Source organism: Lycorma delicatula, chromosome 6 (assembly GCF_047948215.1).
Source record: "Lycorma delicatula isolate Av1 chromosome 6, ASM4794821v1, whole genome shotgun sequence".
Taxonomy (NCBI): Eukaryota; Metazoa; Arthropoda; class Insecta; order Hemiptera; family Fulgoridae; genus Lycorma; species Lycorma delicatula.
This window is the reverse complement of record NC_134460.1, coordinates 42486617-42510918: the sequence shown is the minus strand read 5'-3', so window position 1 is coordinate 42510918 and position 24302 is coordinate 42486617. Positions and strand designations below refer to the sequence as shown.

The window sequence follows — 24302 nt, the reverse complement described above, 5'->3', positions numbered from 1 at the left end:
GATTGATTATTTTTATTGATTGTATAACATATTGAGGCAACACAAATTTGTAGAATTAAATTAATAATGTACTTAAAGTAGTCATTAATCTCGTATGTTTAAATTCACCCAATGTAAAATTTTTCCTCAACTGAAAAAAACAAACAGTGTAACAGAAACAATAACCTTTTGTTATTTTCAAAAATCAGTGCTTCACTTCTGGGCTTTTCCCTGATGCTTTGAAGTATACACAAGTGCCAATTTATTAGAAGGGTCTTCTTACTGATCCAGGCCTCTATTGGCTTGTCAGCCTAGTTCCTGGTTTGTTCAGTGTGATCCAAGGTCTGATAACCAGTAGGTTATTAGTCATTAACCTTGACAAAAACCAAATTGATTTGGTTTATACTTAAAAGTATTAGACTGTGTTGTAAAATCTCAACTATTGGTGCTTTTGTAACAAAACTTTATGGAGCTAATAACAGTATGTGTCCTTAGCAAGGCATTTGATGTAGTTTATTTTAGCCTTATTTTAATGAAGTTCTGTTGTATCAATAGTAATTCATTGAAAGTCTCTCTGTCACTTCTAACCAACAGAAGGTTGGATGTCTGTGGGGATGGAACTCTAATGTTAAAAATACTGTTCTAAAGCAGTTACTATTGCGTCTGTTTCACCATCATTTTACTGAAAATAAATTTTCATGTGTTCAACCATTACAGTTATAAGGAGATCAAGCCCATGAATTCGCAAAGCCAATACAATCGAAATACAAAGAAATTTAAATATTAAAACAGTCATATTAATTGTAATCAGAAATAACTTCCAGGAAAGGATTACGGTCTCCTTATTTTCAAATGTGTTAAACTCCCTCTTACAAAAAGTAATACTTGTCATTTTGTAACACAATATATGAACAGCAATACAGCAGTGTAATCACAAGAAATGAAGTTGCTACTAAACAACTTCCTCACTGGCTGTAACTAAACTATCGTGATATTTGATTACCTAAATAGGATGTACTTATTTAGATAAGATATTACTTATCTTATTACTTATCTTAGATAAGATATTACTTATTTAGATATTCTGAATATCACTATCGCTTAACTAATAAAGATAAACTATAGTTTTAATAATAATAAAAACAAAATCCTGATGGGCATCTTCTGGAAAAGTACCCATAATGTTTGGATTGAGACTAGTGCAAAATTACCGAGTGAGACCTTGGCATCTAGATTTCTTTCTTAATCCCTTTCTAACCTGGAAGTCTCTTGTGAAATATCTATGTATTAGTCACACCATGTCTATATATCAGATTCTATTTTTTATTGAGAGTGTTGTGTTTGATCATGCCTAATCCCTTAAAGTACTGCTTATATTTCAACCTATTCCAGTGGCATATAATTTATGGAGCACATATTTCAGACATTCTTCCCTTGTTAAAACAAAAAAATTATTTTATACAAAAAAGGGATTAGAATTCTGCTAAAAAAAATTCTATATAAAAAATAATTGTAGATTTCTATTTGGATATCTTAAATATTGGCCATTGTTTGTTCTTTATGTGAAGGTGAATTCAGTTATATTTTCAGTAATGTAAAACATATGCTTGATACAAAGTACAGGGTTGGTCTTGATTTGTCAAAATTTCAGTTGGAAATCGCTAAAATTAGTTGGTTTTCTGTTAGTATGGCTTTACTTAAACTACGTGAGATTTTCAAGAACAACCTGGTTGTGCTTTTAAAAACAAATTGAGGACTACAATCATTCTCTCCAGTATTTTTCTCCCGAGATTTACTATACTCCATTTCTGAAACAAATTGGATTTCAAGAGGATGAAGGTGTTGACCAAGTTTGGGCCACAACATACATTGAGGTTGGATTTCATATAAGACTAAAGCAATCTCCACTGACCTTTCTTATTCATATAATGTATTTGTAGGAAGAGCCTGTTGATCAAGCTGTTGCTTGATCGACCAGCTCAGCTATACCTAGTAGCGTCACATACCTAAAAATTTTCAGATTAAGTAACATGTTGAGATATACAGTTATTTGTTTTTATTTTTTAATTGTAGCAGTTGCACAATTTATGTAATAGGCCCTAGGGCTCAGTTCTCTCCCCATTGCTTTTTAATTTGTTTATTCATATAACTTCTCGCTGATGCTTTCAAGGAAGTTTATTTAAGCTAATGATATTTTTCTGGCCTATCAAAACACTATGTACTCTTGAAGTAATAGAAAAAATACTTTCTCATGATACAGATTCTCCAAGATCTTCCAAGTTCAATGGAAGATCTGTTTAAACTGCTACAATTCATTTTAGTTATATTATATAACCAAATGTTTGGTTGCTGCTAGGCTAGACAGATTGCTTTTTTCAAAAAATCAGTGAGAAGACTGTAGCTAAGGTATGTGCAATAAATAACAAATTGCATTTTGGGGCTGTGAAACTAATAATGAATAATACTATTATTCTTAATACTTGTCCTAATAATGGGCATTAAAACAATAACTTTGTGAGCTTTCGTGAGGATTAAGTGATTGATTTTGATTCCCAAGATCCTTGAAGGGTTAAAAGATCTCCAAGTTGAACTTAGTTAATTCTTCTTGATAAGTATTAACGTAATACGTGTTTGTTTTATTTATTTGGATAAATCATCTTTGTGTCAGATAAGGAATAATTATGTTAGAACATATGCGGTTGATAGTCTTATATCAAACAATTTTATATATATATATATAAACTGTTTAAACACTTAATGTTTTCCCCGCTTTTAAATTTCACAAACATTTTTGTAGTGCGCACTGCTTCATCAGTGAACAATTTTCTAATTTTGTAAATGAGCGTTTATTTTTTATGTATATGTGATTTGCATAATTAGATTTTGTTTTCCATATTTATATGCATAAAAGTACTTGTTCTTGAAATTGCTTTTTAAATGAACTGTTAGTCATGCCTATGTAAAATTTATCTTACTTAACAGAACCGCATTTTATTTTATGTATACCTGCCTTGTTATGAATGTTATTTGTTTCAGCTTTAAAATTACTTATCACTGTATTTAATTTTTTATTTCATGGTATAGGCTTGTACTGTACTGTGTGTCATTTTGTATTGTTTCAATATAGTGATTTTTTCATTTGGGTTTTTTGTTTAAATGTGATTTTTTTCTTATTCATGGGTTATTTTTTTCCTTATAGCCATTATATTGTCTAAATATTTTAAAATTCTGTGAATTGTAACCCTGTAAGTTGAAATTTTTTGGTGTTGTAGATGTATGGATTTATTATTTATGGTTGTTATGGGTTTTCTATAGATTCTTTAGTTTATTTTTATTCTTTTTTATACTTAAATCTAGAAAAAGTATGATGTTTTCTGTTTCTAGTGTATATGTAACATTTTTATGCAATCCATTTAATTTTTTTGAATTATATTGTATTCATAACCGATTTGTTTATTGTGTATTACTAAAACATAAACTGTGTATTGTATAAATAATTTTATTTATGTTTTATATTGTTAATTACTTTATCATCCATGTTTTGAATAAATACTTCAACCATTATGCTACTTAATGGTGAACCTGTACGGAGACTTTTCTTTTGTGTAGTAATTATTAAAAGAAGAATAATTTTGATTTAAATTGTAAAAGAAAAATTGTTTGTTTAATAAGTAATTCATGCATTTTATTTTTTTAGTTTCTTTAACTAAAATGCCATCTTTTATTATAGATTTTTTAGTTTATTTTTCTTTTAATGGTACGGTTACAAATTTTGTATCAAGATGCATTTATGTAATTGACTAAAGGTCTTATAGGAAAAGTATCTTTATAAGTCTGAAAATGCTGCAGAAAATGGATTGTTATTTATATATTCTTTATTTTCTTGGTTTAATTCTTTACACCTATTTAGCATCATCCTAAGTTCATTGAATTTATTTGCAGGGTCATATTTAACTTTGTTATAATTATCACTGTTTCGAAATGTATCCATTTTATTATTGCATTCATCATTTTTTTGTGGTGACTGGAACATTTATTTGTCTGTATAATAATGGAATTAGTTTCTACATGTTTGTTTTGAATTATTGAATTTTATGTTAAGTTTATTATCATCATCATTATCTTTTTGTCTTCTATTATTAATATTAATTTTTAAATTTTGTTTGCTTTGTTATTATGAAATAAATTCTTTTCATTTGGAAAAATATATAAATTATCTATATTTGTTCAATTTTTATATATATATATATTCGTATAATAATTATGATTTAATCCTAATTTTAAAATATAATTATCATTTTTATTTAATGATATATTGATTAAATGCAAATAAGATTTGCCAAAATCATGTTTTATACATGATTGATATGGTTTGCTTTTACAAAAATCGTTTGTTATCTATAGATAGACTTAATAGTTCAAAATGTTAATGTCCATAATATTTCAATATTTGTAAATGAATATTTTCTCCAATCACTTTACAACTGCTGCCAAGCCAGGTAAGTTGTGTACATATAATTTCCTATTTTTTAAGTGCAATTACCGCTTCCAGATTTTATTTTATTAGTCTATTTAAATTACTTATAATTAATTTTAGCATGTTTATTTTTATTATTTCTATAATTCAGTTTACTTAGTTACAGTTAATTCAATTTGTGAATTTTTAAAAGGAAAAAATCGGATGTGGATACCACATGTCTTCTTTGTATGCTCATTAAATTACATATACACATTTTTTTTAAATGAAAAATTCATAAAAGTTTATTTCGTTGAAACTTCTGATACTTTTTCATAATTTTTTTTTACTTTTAAGGCTGCAAAGGACCACTTTAGTCAGAATAATTCAAGTCTTTTTTGCCGATCTTTTGGTCTTTAAGTTCTTAGCTTTTACTTACTACCAATATTTAGTCGTTCTTAATGATCTTGCTTTACGAACCTCCTGAATAAACCCTTTTTGTATAATTCAAAGTTCTTACTTTAAAGTTGGAATTCGAATCTTCAATAACAAATTTTAATTTTTCGGATTTATTAAGTAAATCTTCGTATTTAATTCTTGCATGTCTTCTTTAATTTCTTTGATCCATAATGGCGGATTTTTTAAAGACCAAAATCTATCGATAATTCTCTTAGTAATGCTATCCTGCGGTAATCTTAACAAGTGTGCACTGAAATAAATTCGCTTCTTTTTCATAGTGTCGATTAAGGATTCCAAGTTTTCGTACAGACATTTATTAGGTAAAATCTGTATTGATTTTCGTGTTTATATTTTTTGTTTATGCAGGTTCTAAAAATCCTGCGTTCAACTATAAGCAAAGGTTCAGTCCTATTTCTGATTTAGATTAAATCAGAAAAATAGGACTGAGTCTCGCTCGCGTAAGTAATTACTGGTTTAACCACAATTTTGTAATGTCTAATTTTAGTGTTAATCGAGAGCGATTTTTTGTTGTAAGTATTTTTGGTTACTTGTAGCACTTTAAATAATTTATTAAGTCTTTCAGTCCAATTTTGTTTTTCGTTACAATTACAAGTAATGATCTCTCCAAATTATTAAAATTTTTCTACAAGTTCTACTTTGTCTCCATTAATATTCACAGAATTAATAACTAAAGGGTCTATAGCCATAATTTTAGTCTTTTCGTGAGAAATTTTAAGTCCAATTTTATTCGCTAGTTCTTCTATACTTGTTATTTGTATTCTGGCTTCTGCGATACTATTAGCTAATAAAGCTAAGTCGTCGGCAAATCCTAGGCAATTTAAATTTAAATTATCTCTTTTCTATCCTATGTGAATATTTTTTGGATTAATTTTAAACCATTCGCACATCAGATATTCTAGTGTACAATTAAATAATAAAGGCGAAAGTCCGTCGCCTAGTCTCAGTCCGGATTTTATGTAAAAAGGTTCGGAAAATTCGCCACGAAACTTCACTTTAGATTTTGTATTTCTCAATGTTAAACCGATCATATTTATCAATTTAGGATCCAATCCGAGTTTTCTTAGAATTTTTAACATCGAAGGCCTATGTTTGCAATCGTATGCTTTTTTGAAATCAATAAAAGAAATAATCAAATGTTTTTGCTTTCTATTATAAATATCTATAAGTAATTTTAAAGTAATTGATCTGGACAACTGCGCCAAGGCCGAAAACCACCTTGGTAATCGCCTAGCTCGCTTTTTAGTTGGTCCTTAATTCTATTGTAAGTAATTCTAGATAAAATTTTATACATATAATCCAATAACGAAATTCCACAATAATTGTCCGGATTTGTCTTGTCTCCTTTTTTATCAAAAGGATGTATAATAGCTGTCGTCCAATGTTCTGGAAGTTTTTTGGATTCCCAAATTTTAATCAGAGAATTACGCAAAGATTTCTTAACTGATTCTCCTGCATTTTTCCAAATTTCTGCAACTGTTTGCTCTTCTCCGCTTGCTTTATTATTTTTTTTTAAGTTAAATTTTTTCATTTATATATATATATTTATATATAATATAAATATATATATATATATATATATATATATATATATATATATATATATATATATATATATATATATATATATTTGTTTCTTTATACAATTATTATTTATCATAGGTTAATAATTATTAATAAATCAATATATTTAAATTAAAAAAAAAAATGAGATGAAGTCAGATTCGAACCGACGTGTTTTTGCCTTGTAAGATCCAAATATTTCATTAATTAAAATTTTATTTGGCTATAATTCTGGAACCAATGAAAATAAATATCACTTATGATATATCGTTGAAACGCTCTCAATGAGGGCTTATTACTGCAGTTAAGAAAAAGTCCAAAATCCAACTTTTTTTTGGATTTTCAACTTTTTTAGACACTTTTGGTTCAGTCGATTGCAGTCAAAAGGAAAGGTGCGTAACTAGATGTTACAACAATCCTAAATCCAAATTTCAACATCCTTCAGCTAATAGTTTTGAAGTTATGCAAGATACATACGTACAGACTTCACACCAAAACTAGTCAAAATAGATTCAGGGATGGTCAAAATTTGTTTTTTATGCATCATCTAAGTAGATGTGCCACTATTGCTACTGTGTAGTATTATTTGTGAATTTTAAAACAAACTAATTTGTATCAATATAAGTTGAAGAGGTCTATCTCTAAAAAGGATGCATACATGAAAATCATACTGAAAAATGAAACAAATTTTCCTATAAAAAAAAGCAAAAAAGCAATTTAGCCTCTAACAATATAATCAATAATAAAATTATCTATACAATAATTTCAATTTTCTACCACAGTTTCAACCACAGGACATTCACGTGAACCTTGAAACACTTGTTCAAACCAACTAATAGCTTGTGGTTCTAAAACCTTAACTTCTTATAATACTTGCTGCAACTTATAAACTTCTTATATTAGTCTCTTTTGATGCATTAATTTGAACTCTATCTTTCTCAGGTAACTGTTTGGGAATATCCATGACGATATATTTTTTCCTGAAGAATGTGAAATGCATAAATGTTCCACTATAAGTTGTCACTTCTGCCAGTCCACCTGTGGGTGGAAAAGTCAACCGTGTGTATGACTGTAGTTTAAAGACAGTTCTTCGCTGAAGGTTTTTTTTTCATTATGTTCTTAAATCTTTTTGACCATTTCTGTAATATTGGTGCACAATTTTTGACAACAAAGCACTTAGGGTTTTTCATGCAGCAGCAAGCAGTTTTACGTCCTTGTCTAAGTTGTGAATTTTCTCTTCCTTTTTTTCTTTGAATCACAAAAACCAAAGTTGCAGTCACATCAGCAAAAAGAGTGCCTTCTAACAAACATATATGGGATTACTGTCACATTGAACTTCATTGACAACCAACTACAAAAGGATGTGACCAAAAAAATTTTATTTTGTCCCCCTGCTCCATGGGAAAAGAGATGAATTTCTTTAAAAGAGTTGCTGAATCTATCATTTACTGTGTTAAATAAAAATGGTAACACATGGTGTCAGAGTTTTTCTTTGTTTCAGTTTCCAAAAAGTAGTATAAGTTACTGCTATCATCATTATGGCAATGTAAATTAAATAAGTACACCCACATCAGCCGTTTATCAAATTGTGACATCTCATTAGTTTTAGGTAAAGGTAATTTTTGGGCACAGTCAAACTCTAGCACAAATATCTGACTGTTATTCTCTTCACACTCTCCTATCAGCTCTTCCTTTTTTTTTTGTAGGCATAATACTTTCTTAAATGTATTTCATATTGGACTTTACAAGTATCATTTGGGTTACTTAACAATTTAACTCTTGATTAGTTTTTTCTTTATAAAATTCTTTAAACATTTGGTACAACTTTTTAGGATACATATAGAATTTTCAAGATATCTCTTACTTGATTTATTTCTTGAGTAACGGGACTCTGTATTAGGAATAAGTCTTAAGTGCTCTTTAGCTAGATCCCAAACATTATTATCTATTGAACAAGATCTATTTTGATGGGTTCCGTGTTTCTCTCCAAATGATTCATTATTTAGGATTTCTGCTGGATAATTTGTAACCTTTTCTCTGAAACTTGATAGAGACTATGTAAAACATTTTGACAGATAATTGCTTCTGAACCACTCATTTTTACACTGTACTTCCAAATATTTTCCCTTTTGCGTTTAGCACCTACATGATAAGTGAAAGAAGATTTACAGCGCATTAATCCAGCTAGTAGAACATCTTGCTGTTCTTTACAACCCTCACAAAAAAACTGATTGTACAGGATCTATTAGTTTTCAACATTTATTCTTTTACAGCATATTTCTTTACAACTGTCCAAAAGAACCTTAAATGGTGTGCCAGAATTTTTCTTATCAGAATAAGAAGTTCCTCACCTTAATATCTTTGTGTCGTCTTCATGTTTTTTCGTAGACTAATTTTTACAGTTTTTTTTTCACTAATACCTACAATATCATTTTCATCTGATTCACCACTCATTTTTGAAAGAAACAATATCAAAATAAAAGCACAGTGAACTCCAACAATAAATATAAGTATAACCTCATAACCTACTACCTATAAGAAAACAGCATGTGGCACTGCTTACTTGATTTCATCATCCTAAAGTGAAATAAAAAGAAAATGGAATGAAACTTTACAGACAAACAAACAAAGCCGTGGAGAATCTAAAAATATGATCTCCTTAAAAAGGGAATATACTTGCATACATCCTTTTTACTAGACCTTCTCAATTATGGTTGAAGAACAGGTAATTATGCTGTTTATTGAAAATTTGTGATAATATTAAAACTGATTTTTTTTTGCACTAAACCTTCTTCACATACTAATTTTATGATATGCTACAACAACTTTGACAGCATTGCTGTAATTAATCTGCAGCAAAATAATCTATTATACTTATATGTTATTGTTAAAAATTACGGTGAGAATTTAAGTTGGTGTTCAGAATTTAAACTTATTTTTTTACGCATCAACTACAGCTTGTAGTACTCTAGCATCTTGTAAGTGAATAAAAAAACATTAATTTTTTCAAATAAATTAATTCACAATAAAATATTTGATGAATGGGTAAATTATGATTGAAGAAAAAGATTGCAAATCATGGTGCAAGTAGTGGCAGTTATACTAATTAGAACATGGAATTTAAAACATTTATCTGATAACAAGTTTAAATGAAGTTACTAGCTTGCAAATTCTGTCATTGATTATGGTTTATGCAATTTGTTCTTATCTGTAGTTTATTTGCCATTTTTAATTTGTTACTGTATATGTTTTGTTTAGATATTTTATATTTATAAAAAATGTGATGTCTTTTTAAAATAATGTTCGATCAATAACACATCAACATAAAATTTGGAACTGAAAAGGGACTAGGTGTTCTACATAGTATTCTATATGCTTAATCTGAATATGTTTAAGGGTTTTTTTGTTTATAATAAGATATTTATATTATATCATCGAATTGACAATTATCATATTACAAAAAATAAAAAAATAGATATACTATAATATATATATTATAGTATATATAGTATATATATATATATATATAGTATATATATTATAGTATATATTATAGTACATGGACTAAATGATTCCGGAACCGATTTAAACTTTCTCCATACTTAAAATCTCAATTAAGAAAATCGGTTTGCGCCTCCACGTTGGTTCGTCTGGATAACCAGTTAGAAACGTGGAGATTTCTACTGGTGAACTAAATCGGAATCACCTCTCTGGATCACATCCAGAGTTATAACTCGGGAATTTATTTATTTATTTGGATCAACCACCAAACCCAGAAAACGGAAGAATCTAACCATGAATTCACCAAACAAAGGAAAATAACTCAGAAAATTATAAGAGGAACCAAACGACAAGCCCAAAAAAACTTGATTCAGCAAATAGAAGAAAGTTCCAAGAAAACTAACTTCCGAGACTATTATAACATTTTTGGTCAGGCTCTTCAAAGATATGAACCACCCACCCTTATGCTGAGAGGAAAAAAAGGAAATATGGCCCACACCAATAAAGAAAATGCTGAAATTTTGGCAGAAACCTTCAACAGACTCCTCAACTGTGACGACCCCCCAAAGCTTTTTGAGATTGACACTGAAACTCCAGTTAAAACTTCTCCAGTAAATATCAACCCGCCAACAATTCAAGAAGTTCTCGCAGCCTTAAATGAAATAAAAAACTACAAAGCAAGCGGAGAAGACCAGCTTTTCGCAGAACTCTGGAAACACTCATCAGTTTATTCAGTCAAAACTTCCCTACATCTATGCCTCGTGAAAATATGGAACGAAGAAAAACTTCCAGAATACTGGACCACAGCCCTCATTCATCCATTACATAAAAAAGGGGATAAAACTAATCCGGAAAACTACAGAGGCATATCTCTCCTGGATTGCACATACAAAATCCTGTCGAGAATCATATACAACCGATGCAAAGACCAACTTGAACTGGAACTTGGGGAATACCAAGGGGGATTTAGGCCATGGAGAGGTTGCCCGGAGCAAATAATATCCTTAAAACTTATGATGGACTTATATAAAAGACGGAAAAAACAACTAATAATCACCTTCGTCGACTTTAAAAGGGCCTATGATTGTATACACTGACCATCCATGCTGAATATTCTGAGAAACCTGGGCCTTCACCCTAAACTCGTAAACATGATAAAATTAACTTTAACCAATACCCAGTCCAGAGTGAAATTCAGAGCTGAACTCTATCAACCCTTCTACATAAAAATTGGATTGAGGGAAGGAGACGGCCTCTCACCACTCCTTTTTAACTGCGCCCTCGAATTTGTCATGAGAAAATGGTATGAAATAAATCCCAAAAATATAAAAATGGGTACTAAGAAAAACTCCATCACACTAAATTGCCTAGGATTTGCAGATGACCTCGCTCTTTTAGCAAATAATATTCAAGAAGCCAAAACACAAATCATGAGCCTTCAAAACCTAGCACAAAAGATAGGGCTTCATATCATAGTATATTTTATTGATTGAAATTTAATAGATCTGGCGGTTTTTAAATCTTTTTAGAGGAACCTGTGATTTAAATGATATTCCACGATTTTTTGTACCTTTTTCTTGTATATCGCTGTCGTTGAGTGTAATGAAAATTTATTTTCTTTCTCTTTTTTTGGATTTATGTTAGGTCAAGATACACTTATAAGGAGGTTATTAAGGTGGTACATTAGTTTTTATTTTTATTAATTTTTGAATTTAGGATTTAACAGTAATTTATTACAAAGAAGGGGTTGAGTGAAGGGCAGACCAACAGATGAGTAACAATTAGATAGCTTGTTCTTTCAAGCTAGACCCCCTGCTAGGAGGATCTCTTTATACCTACTTATACCATTACAAATATAGGAAATAAATTTGTCAACAACAATGACAAAGAAATGAACACGTATTAAAAAGGTTATTACTCCAGCAGAATTACTTCTGTTGAACTACTGGAAAATATAACGGCTAAAATGTACTTTTTATATCATTTTTAAGATGTAAAATATAATGTTATTTTGTGAATTAGTATAAAAAATTGGCAAATAAGTGCAGGTGTCAGAAGATGAAACGAAGGGCACCATGGCGCCTGCAGGCCTGGATTGGACAGGGCTGATCACATATAAAACTTGGTTCATTGTAACACTAAAATGCTGGCACAAAAAACATAGAAAAGGTAAATAAATGATGTGCAGTACTGATTATATTCACAAATTTCACCACTAAATAAAAATAAAAAATTAACAGAAAGCTCTTAATCTTAGCCTAGTCCAAAGCTTTTACAATTTGTTTCTGAAATTGCAAAGCTGGCAAGTGATTATATAATTCAATGCCAATTTCATATGCTCCTTTTTGTTAAGGCAAGAATATTAGTTTTTAAAATGTGATGTTATATTGTCATCATATAGACTTAGTAAATTTCAATTTATCCAGGTTACACTTGACATCAATATCATACTAGTAAGTAGAAGACAATTAGAGTATTTTAAAATGACAATTTATAACATTTTTTATAATTTGAATATTTTATCCTTTATTTCCCTATGAAAAATATCAAAAGAAAACAAGGAATGGACAAAGACAAAACTGAGATGAGTGAAGCTGTATCTACAGCCAACTTCAGCTTCCTGAGTAGGAAACATGCAGAGCATATTTTAGACGTGCTTGTATATCTGGTTTCTGACTCAACTTTTAGTCTTTGAGTAAAAACAAAAAAATAACATAGTCTTTAGGAAGGTATTGGAGAAGCTGTTAAAGAAAAGACTGGTTGCAGCAATGAATCAGGCAGGTAGCTTATCACCCAGCCAGTATGGTTTCTGGTAGGGTTGGTCGACCCTAGATGCAGTCCAAGAGATTGTTGAGGCAGGGCGGCGAGCAGACCACAATCATTTTTTGCACCGTGTGGTCCTTCTTGTTACGTTGGATGTGAAAAACACGTTCAATTCTGCACGGTGGATCAATATGATTCAGGCCCTGGAATAGTTGTTCCATGTGGCTTGATACTTCCTCAGAATGGTGAATGCTTATCTGCGGAATCGTGGTCTCATCTATGAGACGGTGGCAGGCTGGTGTAGAACCGCAATCACACCAGGAGCACAGGGTTCAATTTTTGGCCCAACCTTTGGAACACCATGATGGTTTCCTGAGGCTGGAGATGCCTGAAGAATCGGCCTTGGTTGGGTACGCTGACCACGTTGCACTACTTGTCACAAACCACAACATGGAATGCGCCCAACTGAGGCTCAGCTGGGCCATGCACAGTCAGTGCCTGGCTGGACGACCAAGGGTTGTCTCTCACCTTCATCCCAACCCCATAGGGGAAGACACCCACCTTATGATGCTTCTGGTCACTATACCACCCCCCTTCCTAGTCCTGATGGGCTTTAACAGGAGTGTCTAGCCCTCAGCAAAACAGAGATCATGGTTCTAACAAAGAAACATTTCAACATCCCCCCCCCTTTGGGTTGGGGACAAGATTGTAGAGACCAAGCTGGCCGCAAAATACCTCGGTATGATGGCTGACCGAAAACTCAGCTTCGCTGAGCAATTTCGGAGCTGCCGACAAAGCTGTGACAGCTATAACCGCTCTCAGCCTGCTCATGGCAAATGTCGACGAACCGAAGGCCAGCAGACGGCGATTATTGATGTCCGTGGTGTATTCTGTCCTGCTGAAATCGAAAGCGGCTCGTGCAGGTGCAATGCATCACTACCTTGAGAGTCGCTTCCGTCTTCGAACAGTTTCCAAGCCTGCCGTATTGGTGGTCACCGGCATAATACCCAGTGCTCTTTTGGCAAGAGCGCCAGGCAGCCGGCAGGAGGGATGGACAGGCGAAGACTGGGAGACCATCGCCAAGGAGGAACCGAACTTCCACGTTTCTCGCATGGTAAGGAACATGGGACCAAGAGACAATAGAATGATTGACAGCAAGGCCTATCCCTCTGGTCAGCCCATGGGAAGAGCAGCGGCATGGAGAAGTGGAATACTATATGAACCAGTTTTAATGGGTCAGGGGTACTTCCACACTTATCTCCATGTCGAAATTTCGCCTAATTAAGGTCTTATTTTTCTTAGGCACAATTGGTAAAAATTAAAACAAAGTATTTCCAGTAAAGATTTTGCAAAATCGGACCCCCACCCCAAAAGCTGCTCTAAATAAATCAATGGCTAAGTGGGTATACTTCGTCATTAGTAACCCTCTCACCACAAGGAGTGCTAGTGTAACACTGATGTACAGATGCTGTAGTCACCACAGGTAAGCGGTAGAATTACATAAATGAATAGTAATTAAAGCATACAAATTTATTTAAGGTGGCTGCTAGTGCTGTCACACCTGTGCGAATGAAATATGTGCAAGCGCTTTAGTTACAATTATTGAATTAAATTATCAAAAAAAAAATTGTATTGAATAAAATAATAAATATTTTAAATTATGCTGTGTGTAAGTTGTGCATCAGAAAAAAGCTGCATGATGGGAAAATCCTACAACTGTATTGTCAGCTTTTTTTAAAATAAGGTAATTTTTTTCATTTTAGAATGAAAAACATTGAGGTTACACAACATAATAGTTATAAATCTCTCTACTTTGACATATTCTAAACATAAGGAAATGTACTGAGGGAAATGTACTTCTAATAACAGATTATTGCAATTCATTTCTAGGAGATTAATTTGATACAACCACCCCATCACAACCAGCTACATATAAAGGGTTAATCAGTGAGCTTTTATGTAAAATAATAACTTACTATTTCTGCGTATAATGGCTGAACAGCCATTATAAAAAAGCCATTACAAAAAGGTTTTGTTTAAATTAAACAAAACCTTTTTGAGTCTAGAATCATAATCCATTACATGATTTTAATATTTAAAACCAACTTGATGAATTTTAAATTCATCAAGCACAAATAGAATTATTACAGTTTAGCTTCATCTATAAACAAAAAAGACCCATAATTCCAAATTAGAAAAATATGCTTTAATAAATCTTTAATTATTGATCAAACATTATTATCTTTTCAGACACAGGGATCACCTTCAATGCACTTAAATTCACTAGAATTCAACATTAAATATTTGAATATTAAATATATTTTAAAAGCTAAAAATAAAATCTCTAATTAAAAATGAGATAAGATGAAACTGAATAAAATATACTTTTATTTGAAGTACAATAAATGTTTTTTCTCTCTAAAATTAGCCTTACCACATTAAGTTTTTCATGCGCCCAATTCAAATGCTTTCTATAATAGTCACATTTTTTTTAACAAAACTGGGTTGCTGATGTGAAAACTCCATTGTGCAGGAGACAGAGGAACTTTAAAAAGTGATGTTCCATCATTATGAGTTTCATTGGCAATTCTAGAAGACATCATTGTGTTATTACTTGCAGGTGGTCTGCTAGTGTCACTTTGTATTGAACCCTTTTTCAGCTTTTCCAGCAAGGTAAGTTCTTTTGTTTTTTGTAATAGAACAAAACAATTATCTCCACTCATGTTCCTAAAATCAAAAATTAAAATACAAAAAACTGTGATAAATTTCTTTTATTTATGAAAACTGAGAATAAATAACATAACTAAACAGCAAGAAATCTTACTGTTTCATTCCATGCCATAAAATATACACATACATAGAATTTTACTATATATATAAAACCCAATTGTAAAATATAACTAAAAAAAAAAAAAATTGCTGCAATAACAATTACTTTAACAAAGGTAATATAAATAACAACAAGAAAATATGGTTTAAAAATCAGAACTGTCTTTTAAATAAAAATTCACTGTATGAATAAATCATTTCTTTAGAAGAGAATCTCTAAGATATTTTGCACTAAGGCAAAGAAACTTTTGAGATTTCATGGGAAAAAATATGACCAGATAATAGTAATAATTTAGGCAAAATTAGAAGAATAAGATTTAATAAGTCAATAATTACACAAGTCAACAAAAAAAGTAATAATTTGGAACTGAAATAAAAGGTGAATATATTTTTTATGCTGACCTTAAAATGAAATCAGTTTTTCTTCATCACCTTCAGATGTTTTTGTTACGACCCTTTAAAATATTGAGAAACTTCTTAAATAATAAAATACAAAGATAATAATAATTACAATTAGAATTCATATCTTTATTCTGTATACATTTACGTTTATCTTAATGTAATTATCTTTATTTCTTTAGAAATTAGTCATCTTGATTTCTTTTTTCTTATTTTTCTTTTGTGTTCAGTGAAGCCTTCTCTCTTCATCATCGCAGTAGGTGCAAACATATTTCTAATAATTTGAAATCCCAATTCCGTCAGGATTTGCAAGTATGTGAATATTTTTCACTGAAGTTTGTTAAAAGTACTTACATGTCTGATGTTGCTGAATTGTGTGTACCTATTAGAATGGTTTTCTGTGATTTTACAATAAAGGAAGAGTTTGTCAAACTGTTGCCATTTCTTGGACAAACTAGGGGAGAATACATGTTTAATAGTGCGTTCTATAAACATGTTAAAATAGTAACTTTACATTTTCAAAGCTTGTTGCTACAAAAATGGATGGGGGCGCCTTCTATGCCTAGTAGGAATAATGGATTTCTATCTCTTTGTGCTAAGGATGAATCATTTCCAAAATTTATTTCTTTTTTTTGTCTTCAGTCATTTGACTGGTTTGGTGCAACTCTTCAAGATTCCCTATCTAATGCTAATAATGAATTAGGGATGTAGGATGTAGAGGGGTAGTATACCCCTCTACATCCTACATCCTACATCCTACATCCCTAACAGTTTGTTTTACATATTCCAAACGTTGCCTGCCTGCACAATTTTTTCCTTCTACCTGTTCCTCCAATATTAAAGAGACTACTCCAGGATGCCTTAATATGGGGCCTATAAGTCTGTCTCTTCTTATAACTATGTTTTTTTCCAAATGCTTCTTTCTTCATCAATTCGCTGCAACACCTCTTCATTTTTCACTTTATCCACCTATCTGATTTTTAACATTCTATAGCACCACATTTCAAAAGCTTGTAATCTTTTCTTCTCAGGTACTCCAATCATCCAAGTTTCACCTCCATATAAAGCGATGCTCCAAATGTATACTTTCAAAAATCTTTTCCTGACATTTAAATTAATTTTTGATGTAAACAAATTATATTTCTGACTGAAGGCTCGTTTCACTGTGCTATTTGGCATTTTATATTGCTCTTGCTTCATCCACCTTTAATAATTCTACTTCCCAAATAACAAAATTCTTCTACCGCCATAATCTTTTTTCTTCCTATTTTTACATTTAGTGGTCCATCTTCATTATTTCTACTACATTTCATTACTTTCGTTTTGTTCTTGTTTATTTTCATGCGGTAGTTCTTGTGTGGGACTTCATCCATACCATTCCTTGTTTCTTCTAAATCTTTTTTTACTCTCGGCTAGAATTGCTATATAATCAGCAAATCATAGCATCTTTATCTTTTCACCTTGTACTGTTACTCCGGATCTAAATTGTTCTTTAACATCTTTTACATGTCATGAATTGTTTTGAAATATTTTTAATATATCCCATACTCAGTAAGATGATGTAATTATTCATGCAGATGTAAGATGGCTTAGTAGGGGTAAAACACTGGGAACGATTCTGTTGTTTGCTAGATGAAATAAGAGACTTTTCGAAATCTTCTCTCAGACCATATTATTGCGAACTTGATAATATATCATGGCTACCAGATTTACATTTCCTGGCAGATATCACCTCAAAATTAAACAAGTTAAATCTCAAATTTCAAGGGGAATATCTTAATATTTCAGATATGATAAGTGTTATAAATGTGTTTGTAAAGAAAGTGAAGTTATGGATTACACATTTAAACAGAAATTCCCTATCACACTTCCAAATTTCAAATAAATTTTAGAAACAGTCAGATCTTTCCTCTTATGCCAAGAATCTTGAAACTCTTGTGTTGGAGTTTGACAGTAGATTTAGCCAGTTTTCAGTACTTGAACCAGTGATAATTTTTGTCAATAATCCAATTACTTCCGTTGACGTTAGTGAACTTGGAAATAGGTTGTGTAAAATATTCAGAAAGTATAAAATTGAAGAATTAGAAATGGAAATTTTAAATTTTCAAAAAGATCTTTCTTTAAAATCCTCATATGCAACATGTAGCAATATATGGACTCTGGTGGACAGAGAAAAATATCCTATTCTCCTTAGTGTTGTACTGAAAATGTATTCATGCTTTGGTTCAACATATCTTTGTGAAGTTGCATTTTCATCAATAAATATCATCAAAAACAAGTATTGATCATGCCTGACAAACTCCCATCTTGATGCTTTAAGAGCAGCTTGTTCCAGCTACACCAAATTTTCCTCAATTTGCAGCAAGCATGCAGTATCAAATTTCACATTAATTATGTGGTGAGTAAATATAATTAATTTCTGTTTCAAATGTTTTTGGTCATTATTATAAATTACAATTATTGATTTTGTTAGTACCAGCAGTAGTGTGGAGATAGTCAAAATGAATCCTGGCACCCCCACAGCCTTTGTAATCATTCAGATGCACCCCTAGTTGTAAAAAGGTTGGACAGTGCTGGTTTAGACTAATCATAAACTTTAAGTATTATAAATTCAAGCTACTTACATTTGAATTATTTAGGGTTAGAGTAAATATAATTATAAAAATATTCTGAGTAAGGGTTAGCTTATATTGATGTTATTATTACAGTTTAATGATAACATCAAATTAAATTAATGATGCAATTTATTTCAGATATTGTGTTTATTGATTGAATTTTGTTTATACTTTAAGCAATCATTGATGGATTAGTAATCTTACTTATATAATGTTTTATTCATCTCGTTTTCCTCATTAAAATTTGTAACTAAATGACTAAAGTTGTATAGAAAATATGGCCAAAGAGGTTTTCCTGATCATATCATTCAGTAGGTGCTGCTCTGCATGATCTGCACACAAAAATAATTCAACTAACCTCACACTTTTACTACTGTGAATAATCTCAGCCACTGGTTTTTATACGTCTTACTAACTTAGAATGTTATTTTTCAGGATGCATTAGCTGCTTTGTATAGTGATTTGACAGAAAGAGTTTTTACATACCTTTATGATAATGATCACGTAAGTATATAATTTTTTTTAACATTTAGCATTTTATATTTTTATTATGACAGAAGTGCAATCTTATTTATGGATTTTATAATGAAATTTCTGATAGAGTTTGTAGGTTCATTTATTTGAGGGTTAATAAAATTATAAAAACCATTAAATAACTTTCAAACAGTTCAAAATAAAAAAAAAAATAATTTAGCAACTGCTCCTACCTTCAAAAACAATATTTTTTTTTTTTTTTTTTTTTTTATGAAACTACAATAACTCAAGCTCTTATGGAAGGGAGCAACTCAAAACGTTTTAAATGGAATTAGAAGGGTTGTGACACAACCCTTTGTTCTAAAATGAAATTATTCATTAGAAAACAGTAATAAGCATTTAATAAAGAAAGACAACATTACAGATTATTTATTACAAGAAACACATTAAAAGATTAAAATTGAATTATTGACTTGAATGTTCATGAAATTACAAAAGAATTTTCTAGTTTTGCAAGAGATTTTTATGAACTTGTATAAATCTTTACTAGACATGCTTCATGCCTTCCTTGTGTACCCTGACAATGTACTGGATGGTTGTAAAAACTTAAAACTGCAGTTACCATTTCATTTTGTGGGATTTCATGAGCCTCTTGATAAATTTTGTCTTGAGGTTCATTAATATCATGAGGGACTGTTTTAATTACTTGATCTGCTATGTATTCCCCACATATGGAAAATTATCGTGGATCATTATCAGCTTTTCCATCATTAGGTCATAAAATTCAGTCAAAATAATTTCTGATTGACATAAAAATTTTATGGGATTTAAAATGGTTTTAATGCAATTCTTAATGAACTGATAATCAATTATTATCATGCTCCTGTGGGTTTTCTCTTATAGCTTTTTAACTTTTTGGATTTCACTTTTCAAAAAAAATTACTTCGTGTCTAGTGAAATTTCATCAGTAGCACTTTCAGGACTTACATATCTCTCTTTTTTTCTGTTTCCTCTGGAACCAATGTAAGGTATTACTTTAGAGGATGAATAAGGATGATATGCATGAATGTAAATGAAGTGTTATCTTGTACAGTCTCAGGTTGACCATTCCTGAGATCTGTGGTATTCAAATACTACCATGTGATGAGTGGTATTGATAGTGTTCAAATTCGTCTAAAAGTAACTGCCTTTACTAGGATATGAACCTTAAAACTCTCAACTTCAAAATCAGCTGATTTGCGATGATGAGTTAACCACTAGACCAGCCCGATGGGCTCAGGATTTCTACATCTGTTATCCTTTACTTTATTTTTTATTCTTTTATAGTTCTGCATACAGTTGATCTTTTTGAAGTTCAAGTAGATAAATTATCATTAAATAAATTAGCAAGTGGTCTTGTGAAATGATCTTTTTGAAGTTCAAGTAGATAAATTATCATTAAATAAATTAGCAAGTGGTCTTGTGAAATCATCATTCCTTTACATACATGAAGTTGTTTGCTTGTATTCAGTAAGCTCCATTTTTAAAAGTTGCTAATAAAATTAAAAAATAATTGCGCCTGATACTTTCCAAATTACAAAAATACTTAGCAGACATTCAAATATGTGGGCATGAAGGCTAAACTGTTGGAAGTGAATCAGATTATTTTTATACCTTATTTTGAAAAGTTCTTCTTAGCAACAGTAGTAGTGATGCAAAATCAATAGCAGTAAATATAAAAAAAGTATTACACATAAAAATAATAAAGATAATAACTTGTTGGCAACTATGTTGTACGCTTAATATGGGACAAGTGGCTATTTGGTGTTTTAACAATGCACAGTAACTAATTGCTGATACTTGTAAACTGTTGACCAGTGTGCATGTAGACTAGTTATTGAAATCTTACTTTTTATATAACAGAGACATTGATACAACTATATACAATGGTACAAGATATGATAAAACAAATGCAATTTCCCACCATTCATGATAGGTTTATCATTGTTCAAAACGTTTTTGATTATATGGTTTTTTATTTTTATTTTATTTTTAAAGTGATTGTTTTTAAATAATTAATTAAAAGATATTTGAATAAATAAATAAGTTTATTAAATAATTTCCGTTAGTTATAAACAAATGATTAAATTTTTTTTTTTTTTTTTTTGTCTTCAGTCATTTGACTGGTTTGATGCAGCTCTCCAAGATTCCCTATCTAGTGCTAGTCGTTTCATTTCAGTATACCCTCTACATCCTACATCCCTAACAATTTGTTTTACATATTCCAAACGTGGCCTGCCTACACAATTTTTCCCTTCTACCTGTCCTTCCAAAATTAAAGCGACTATTCCAGGATGCCTTAGTATGTGGCCTATAAGTCTGTCTCTTCTTTTAACTATATTTTTCCAAATGCTTCTTTCTTCATCTATTTGCCGCAATACCTCCTCATTTGTCACTTTATCTTTCAAATGATTAAATATAAAAGAATTAACATTAATAAAAAAATTGTTAGTGCGTCAATGAGTAATAGTTCACATGGCTGGGTGCTTCCAATACTATTGGAAGAGTTCTTATATATTCTTTTATGCTTTACAAATAAGTACATACCATGATCAGTTTATTAAAAAAAAAGAAAAGATGCCATTGTATATAAACAATTTTGATGCTAGATGTACCATTTTAAAATGATATATTGTGAAGGTTACTAAGATAGACTTGAGGATTTTTTTAAGTCACAACATTACAGAATATTTAATTATGTTATAAAAATCCATGTCAAATGGTAATAGTAACGTAGCGACTGAATTTTGGGCAACAAGTTAACCATCATTTGGTTACAACCTATCAGGTTGCAGAATAAGAGACAGGACACCAAGCTGGTCACATATTGTCTAACTAGCTTGGTGTGTGTGTATATACATATATATGCCAAGTATAAGCTGTATATATATAAATATAAATAAAAATCAAGTTAGGTTGTTCATAATATGGGAATTGAAGAGATGAACACATATTTTTTTAATTCATGAAACATTTGATCATGATTTCTGGCTATATAAATGAAATTTAAATTATTAAAAATGCATAATTTTTATTTAAATATAGTTTCAGTGTTACTCTTTGGGTTGTAATAACAGCAAAATAATTTATTTCAATGACCAACTAATAATCTGTATCTACGATTTAATTATATTTTTAATTAATTTATTATTTAAAAGAAATTTCTTCTTGAACAAGTAGAAATCTCTATAAAAGTACTCAAAAATTAGGAGAATATTCTCCTAATAATTCCATTCCATTTATTCAAGTCTTGAGTGAATATAATAAATATATGTGTTCACTGTATTACTATGTACATATCTGCCAGGTTTCTAGTTTCCAGCTTTTCCATTTTTTATAGCTAAATCCACTTTTAATCCAAGTTTAATTTAAAATTTCTTTATGGTTTTAATTTTTGCTTATTTTTCCTAAGGCGTCCCTTTGGAATAAATGTAAATTTCAGCTTTCTAGTTATCTTAGAAACAGGAATATCAGTAAACGATTTCACTTTGATGTGCTGACAAGTATGTAGAATATTTAATATATACCATGAATCTTCATGTTCAATATGTAATAAATATTTGTTTTTATTTTATTTCAGAGAATGCCTGATAGTACAATGCTGAACAGTAAGTTTTTAAGATTAATCCTTTTTTTTTAAAGTTGCTAAATTAAATTAGCCATGCCATGTTCAGATTTGAACATCAGTTCAAATCCGATTTCATATACATATTTTCTTTTCTTTTTTTTAATGTAAATATATTGATTTATTAATAATTATTAACCTCCGATTGTAAAAATGTTTGAATTAAAATGAAACGTACTTAAAATTTTATTTCACTAATAACTTATGATTTTTTTTTTTATTATTGAATTATTATTGTTAAAACATTTTTTTTACAATCAGGTTAATAATTATTAATAAATCAATATATTTAAGTTAAAAAAAAAAGTTAAAAGAAATATATGTATATAAAGTCAGATTTGAACCGATGTGCCTTCTCCTTATAAGATCCAGATATTTCATTAATTAAAATTTTATTTGGCTATAACTCTGGAAACAATGAAAATAAGTCCTGCTTATCATATATCATTGAAAAACTCTCAACGAGGGCTTATTACTGCAGTTAAGAAAAAAATCCAAATCCAGATTGAAAACCCACTTTATTTAGAGGTCTGTCTGTGTAAACATTTTTGGCCCAGTCGATTGCAATCAAAAGTACAGGTGTACAACTAAATGTTACAACAGCCCTAAATACAAAATTGTAACATTCTATGTCTAATCATTTTTGAGTTATGCGAGATACATAAACATGTACTGATGTCACGCCAAAACTATTAAAATGGATTCAGAGATAGTCAAAATGGATATTTCTGTTGAAATCTGAAAACTGAAATTTTTCACGTTTACTACTTCCTTTACTTCATGCAAGGCAGTAAGAATAGGCTTTGTATCTTTATCTGTTTAATTTTTTTTTATATTAGTGTTAAGGTTGTTTATATTATTTTTTGGTCTACTGATGTACAGTTTGATTTTTACAGTTTACCTGTGTGGTGTTAAGTTGCATGGGCTAGTAGGAGTTCTTTTTTTTCTTGACCAGTTTATTATACAAAATTAGTATTCAGGAAATTTGCATCCAAATTTACATATGTATAGTAATGTATGTTCATGTTGTCAAATAAAAGACATGACATTTTCAGATTAAGGAGTATGTCAGCTTGCTATAACAATAGCTTAGATCATTTATAAGTTTCTGAAGTCACGTTACAAAGAATTAAGGAAGGACAAATTCCATAATGTCAAACTGTCTACTATACCTTAAAAATTTGTTGTTTCTTGAATGATTTGATGAGGATTCATGTAATTCCAGTTAGCATAATGGTTGTAGTTGACGTGCCCATTTAATTTTTGTCTCGTTATTGCCCCAACAATATTTATTTTAGAAATCACTTCTTTATTTTCTTTATGATATATAAGTAAAAGTCCTCATATAATTTCAAGTGTAGGTCTGAATCATTTTCTTGAAGAGTTCATAAAATCTTTGGTTTATGTGGTCTTAAATTTGTTTTAGAATTTTACAGTAGTTGTTATTCACTTCAAACTTTAGCTCTTTTCCTAGTTAATTGAATTTGTTTTTTCTTTAAAATTACTTGAACTGAAAGTTGTAAATATTTTTCATTACTACTATTGTTGGCCATTCAAGAAGTAATCAGCTAGTGAACCAGTT

General features: G+C 30.3%; 1 protein-coding gene across 4 annotated transcripts in view; it reads left to right on the top strand.

Moving 5' to 3' along the window:
* Positions 1 to 24302, top strand: part of LOC142326582 (uncharacterized) — a 32956-nt gene that overhangs the window by 386 nt on the left and 8268 nt on the right. The window contains exons 1-3 of one of the 4 annotated variants that reach the window (XM_075369164.1): positions 4416 to 4478; positions 19018 to 19086; positions 22676 to 22703. In XM_075369164.1, the coding sequence (XP_075225279.1) occupies positions 22679 to 22703 (25 nt within the window). In that variant the 5' untranslated portion in view covers positions 4416 to 4478; positions 19018 to 19086; positions 22676 to 22678. Of the gene's footprint in view, positions 1 to 4415; positions 4479 to 12023; positions 12146 to 15278; positions 15413 to 19017; positions 19087 to 22675; positions 22704 to 24302 lie in introns of those variants that run through there. The other 3 variants (XM_075369167.1, XM_075369165.1, XM_075369168.1) reach the window with 3 other exon arrangements.